Source organism: Plecotus auritus (genome assembly GCF_963455305.1).
Source record: "Plecotus auritus genome assembly, chromosome: 9".
Lineage (NCBI taxonomy): Eukaryota > Metazoa > Chordata > Mammalia > Chiroptera > Vespertilionidae > Plecotus > Plecotus auritus.
The window spans coordinates 127,672,396-127,678,395 of NC_137783.1; the positions used below are offsets into that span (position 1 = coordinate 127,672,396).

The following is a 6,000-nucleotide window of genomic DNA, read 5'->3' on the forward strand; positions in this document are numbered from 1 at the left end:
GTATGCTAAATGATATTGTATTTATGCATATATTCATAGCTATGATCATATAATAATTTTGAGGTTTTCTATAAGGATAAAATGAACATAATACTACTACCTTACATTTATATAAGGGTTTGAAATTTCCAAGGTCCTTTCATATTCATGAACAACATTGTGTGATTGAATAGGGTGGAACTATCACCATTTCTCTTGAACTGATGTAGAACCAGAAGCTAGGGATGATATTTAAATTGCCTGAAGCCAAGCTGGTAATAAATGACAGAATCAACTTTAAGCCCAGATCCTTGGACTGTTTCAATTCCCTCTACTGTGCCATTCAAATTCAGGTAAACCACATATTAACTTAGGCATTTAGCAAGTATTTGTTGAATGCCATCTCTGTGCCAAGCCCTTTGCTGTCCTGAATACACTTGTCTGTGCTAGCAATGGACTTGCCATTTCTCTTCATGTCATTACATAAGTCCAGCTGGGCTCACTATTCATATTATGCCTCTACTTGAAAGATTATCTGAGGCCTGGAAGTGAAGGAAACCTGAGTTAGGAGTAGCTATTCTAAGAGCCCTTTTGTAATCCCTGTTTCTAAGGAAACTGTTTCCTCCATTATTGAGAAGAATAATGCTGCTTTAGACAAGGCCCTTCTCCTTGTAGCTGATCAAACGCTGCAGAGTAGCCTTTGGGAGCGCTGAGAGGTGTTACACTTCTCAACAAAGGCTGCTGGAGGTGTGAGTCCATTTTCATAATCTAGGCCAACTATGACACTGAGAGGCTATTAATAAAGTCAGGTCTCCTCGGGGAGAGTGAAGGAACCAACTGATGTTAATGAAACTGCATGGTATTCTGGCCCTGGAGATCCAAATTAACTGAAAATGCATGAGTGAAAACAATGGTATTTTACAACAACTAAATATAATAACCAGATGGGTTGATTTGATTCACTTATTATATTTTAAAATTATAGATAAATTCTACACACACAGATTGGCTTGATGATTTTGATTATACTGGTAACAACAACAAAAAAAGACTCTTGACTTCCCTGAAAAACATGTAAAGGAGGTGATGGAGGAAATAGATCATGGGCTTTGGATCTAGGCTGACATGATTCAGGAACTAAACTCTACAATAAACTATAATAATGATAATATAAAACATTTCTATCCAAAGTGAAAGAGAGAATTAAATAGCTTGGACATTTAATCTATTTTAGAGTCATTCACCATTGTAATTAATCGTCCAAACAACCCAAGTCTTTGGTCATGGCGCTACATTATACAACTTGGAAAATGAAACACAATCTTTATCTCACACCTTCAGTAGTCTAATTTGAAAGACATAGTTACATCAAATAATAAACTTATCCAGCACTTGTCAGGAACTGTCCTTCAAAGTATACATAGTAAAAAACCTCCTTATATGTTTTTATTTAAAATTTACTAAGTCCACATGTGGTAATACATAATTAAAATGCATTTTATTTATACTTCCTGTTTCCATAATTTCTAGAGAATAGTGCCTTATACATAATGTGAATCACTCCATGATAAGATTCAAGGTAGCTTATTCATAAACTCAAAATTTACTGACTCATAGCACAGAAGAAAAGTATTCTCCTCCGGAACACAAAAAGGGATCCAAATAAAATTACTTAGCTTTTCTCATTATTCTCAAGTTATTACTTATTCTAGGAATGAGTAAGTGGTCATTTGGAGACAGAATTCTTCCTGCCTTTGCCCATGAAGAGTTTAATGATGAGGTTCAAGAAAATGAAGACCATTAAATTGCCCACATTACTTACAATTGTGTATATTTTTCCCCTCTTGTCACCAGGTTGGCATGCTGTCTGCTGTGCCACACTTAGTAATGACAATTATTGTGCCGATTGGAGGGCAGATTGCAGACTTTCTAAGAAGCAGGCAAATTCTTTCAACTACTACAGTAAGAAAGATCATGAATTGTGGTGGTAAGTACCTATGTGATGTTAAAAACATATTTTTAGTTCATGAAGTTCTAATCTGCATAAGTAACTTTTTCTAATTATATCAAATATGCCATTACATTTGTGTCTTCATTGTTCATTTATAAATATTTTCCTATCTTACTTTAGATTTTCATAGCTCCTACTTTTAAATAACTGTATAACTAACTTGACCCTTGCCACCATTGAAACTGAAGGTTGTTTTGATATTTTTATTCAGCACAAGGAAGGTTTCAGGAGTCTTTGTGTATAAATTGTTAGTGTTATTATTATTTTTAAGATAGACTGCCAGAAGTGGTTTGCAAGGGCATTTTTAGCTCATTGGAAAAATTTACACAAATTTCTGAAGTGTTTTCATGTGTTTGTTTCTGAAGGTTTTGGCATGGAAGCAACCCTGCTCCTGGTCGTTGGCTATTCTCACACTAGAGGGGTAGCTATCTCATTCCTGGTACTCGCAGTGGGATTCAGTGGATTTGCTATATCTGGTAACATACATTTCTAAAATTTGTACTTGTGACATCTCATTTTGGCTGGTGATAATAAGATGATCTATCCATCTATCTCCATATATTCTACTTTCCTATTTAAATATTTTGACTTGAGAATATTTACTCAACATATTTTCACTAAAAATTAAATTAGAAATAATAAAACATTTAGAAATCATTACTTAGACTTGTTACTACCCACTTTCCCCCTTCTTACTCTTTTTATTTAATTTATTTATTTTTTGGTTATGAGAACATATCTCCTTCTGTGGAGTAAGCATCACATTTTAAGCATAATATAAGAAAGTATACCTCCTTTTATTCTCATTATATCCCTGAGCTAGATTAGCAAAAAGTAGTTATTAAGTACCTGCTGTGTACCTAGTGTCTTTTAAGGAGGGTGGTGAATATGGTAGAGAATATTTTATAGGCATTTCTAAGAGGCTTGGGATTCTCTGAGTTAAAGATTGTACATGTATTTCAGGTTTCAATGTTAACCACCTGGATATTGCTCCAAGATATGCCAGCATCTTAATGGGCATTTCGAATGGTGTTGGCACATTGTCAGGAATGGTTTGCCCTATCATTGTGGGTGCAATGACAAAGAATAAGGTAAGTTGGAACAAAAGAGATGATTAGTTGTAGAAGATTCTCTCTCATGGTTGGGGAAAGGGTTAATATATTCTCATTGGCATTTCTTTTCTGGTCCACTCTCCACACTTCTGAGTAGGGGAGATGATTAAGGCTCAGAAGAAAATATCTAAGATCTCTGAGTGAGCCCTCTTTCCCAACCAATAAGCAACATGCTTCTCAACACCTTGAAATATTTCTGATGCCTCTGATGTAGTTAACAAATAAAACCTTCTGCTTCCAGCTTATTAAAATAGGCAAGCAGAAATCTCCTGAGCTTTATTTACAAACCTCAATTCAGACCCCCCTGCAGTTATCAGTGGAAGAATATAATTATCAGCTACTTGTCCTTATGTGTAGAACTTCAAAATTATGGTTTACTAGAGGAAAATAAATGCGTGAGAAAGGGATATTAAGCAAATCAATGATAAATATTATTAAAATTAGGCGACCACAGATATATTTGGAATTATTTCATAACATTAGATTTAAATTATCTTTAAAGTAATGAAAGTTACAGTGTTATAGAAAGTTTCTGTCACAGGATTTGCTTCATATAATCAAGAAGAGGGGTTTCCCCTGCGGTTAGCATTTTATGGAAAGCGCGATAGTGGAACATTTAGGGAAGATGTCTCACACACGGGGAGTTTGCTCTCACCTGGTCACTTCTGTCCCTGCAGTCACGCGAGGAGTGGCAATATGTCTTCCTGATTGCTGCTCTTGTCCACTATGGTGGAGTGATATTTTATGGAATATTTGCCTCAGGAGAGAAGCAACCCTGGGCAGACCCTGAGGAAACCAGTGAAGAAAAATGTGGGTTTATCCATGAAGATGAACTTGATGAAGAAACAGGGGACATTACTCAAAATTATATTAATTATGGTACCACCAAGTCTTATGGTGCCACAACACAGGCCAATGGAGGTTGGCCCAACGGCTGGGAAAAGAAAGAGGAATTTGTACAAGAAGAAGGACAAGACACATACACCTATAAGGACCGAGATGAGTATTCATAACAAAACTAATTGCTGGATTTATTTTTAGTGTCTGTGATTAACTTAATTGTGATTGCACAAACATTTTTAAAATATGTGGTGTGAACATGTAAACATATCAACCAGGCAAGTCTTGCTGTAAAAAATGAAATGAAAACAAACTCATGAAGTTACCATCAAGTGCAATCTGTAGAAGTTGTGAAATTCCATCTTTTCCATTCAGGTCATCTATTCTTGCATTTGTGCTTTCAAGGTTGACTGATCAAAAACTGTAGAAACAAGTAGTTACTCATTGGATTTATATGAGCTAAAACTTATCACCATTTAATAAAGCACAGCTAAAACAGTTGGCACATTTCATCCTACAAAAGTTAGGAAGCCAAAGCTACTTGATCATGTCAAATGCACTTATATATTTGTTACTCTGTATTGCAAGATCTCACGCAGAAGTTGTGTTTTAAAAAAACACACCAAAAAGTGTAATGCTGTCATGTCGGCTGCCGCAGATGTTGACAACGTTTATTGGGTGTAAATCATGAAGTTGGAATATCTCTCAATTAGAGAAGAACATTGTGGGCTAGCAACTAGCAAGGCATACTAAATAATTACTATTACATAATGTGGGTTATTTTGTTGGTTACCAAAAGGAATGTCTTGCAGTGGTTTATATGAAATGCTGGCCACAAACACATATCTGTGAAAGAGAACTTGTGAAGTGTGGGGTATGCTTCATGTTCTTCCATTCATTACCTGACAGTATAAAACACTTCACATTTTAATAAATCAGACTTTTCATGTAGCATATCACATAACTTTTTTGCAAAAAAAATTAGAAAAAGACTTCAATGTATTTTTATTACAACTTTGTACAGGTTGTAACTTGAATTAGGAAAAAAAAGATGCACACACCATGAAGAATCTAATGATAAATTTACTATGGAAATAGAGCCCTGAAAATGCAATATTAACAACAAAAGAAATAGAAAATGGTTAAGATATTCTTCTTCCTTAATAATTAAATGCTATATAAAACTTGTGCCACAGAGCTATATATAATATAAAAAGATAAATTTAATAGAGAGATTGTAAGTAGATAATTTTATTATTTAAAGTCCCATTTAAAATATATTTGTCTTATATAGGACAACAAATTATATTAAAATTATATCTATATATATCTGTATATCTTATACATATCCATACACAGAAACATAATAAACAATCTTCACACAAAAAAATAGCATACACCTAATGTTGGGTTAGGGGATAGCAATTTCTACTTTCATAGAGTCATAGAATTTTAGATGGGGGCAGAGGCATTTTGCTTGTCACTTCTTAATATAACTCAAAAGTAATTGCAACATTTGTGTACCAAGCAATAAGTGCAATGCATAAAATTTCCTGTCTGTATATTCTCTTTATTTTGCTTGTGGTAGCTTTTTGGGTGGTTGGAATGATTTTTTTTTCTTTTTAATAAAATAACATCAGACCTCATTTTCATGTTCTAAAATGATAATAATGCATTTCCCAATTCAACTCAAAATATTATTGGTGTATTTAACTGTCTATTCTGGATATTTGATCTGTTCATTGTATTGTGCTAGTGACTGGAGGCTCTGCTACTGCAAATATAAAACATAAAGTCTGTTTTAAAAATGCAAACCATATCTTTTGCTTTGTGTCTCAAAGTGGTGTACTGTAATCACAGCTTTTGTTGTATTGAATGAAAAGCTGTGGGCTATCATTTTGTTGCTGCAAAAAAAAAGTGTTAATAAAATGCTCTATTTATCCTTTTGTAAAAAAGTAATACTTTAATTTGGGTTGATTTTATTTAGGTTGTAGCTTTAATGTGCATTTAGCTTGTGTATGATCCAATGAAGCCAAATCTAGGCTCAAGAAGAACATT

The 6,000-nt window shown here is 34.0% G+C and overlaps 1 protein-coding gene across 1 annotated transcript in view; it reads left to right on the forward strand.

Annotated features, from left to right (window-relative positions):
• The window catches only part of SLC17A6 (solute carrier family 17 member 6), a 31,640-nt gene extending 25,890 nt beyond the window's left edge, over positions 1 to 5,750 (forward strand). Inside the window, exons 9-12 of the mRNA XM_080640482.1 lie at positions 1,834 to 1,966; positions 2,356 to 2,466; positions 2,954 to 3,081; positions 3,780 to 5,750. Coding sequence (XP_080496608.1) covers positions 1,834 to 1,966; positions 2,356 to 2,466; positions 2,954 to 3,081; positions 3,780 to 4,115 — 708 coding nt within the window. The 3' untranslated portion in view covers positions 4,116 to 5,750. The remainder of the gene's footprint in view (positions 1 to 1,833; positions 1,967 to 2,355; positions 2,467 to 2,953; positions 3,082 to 3,779) is intronic.
• Positions 5,751 to 6,000: the final 250 nt, after the last annotated feature.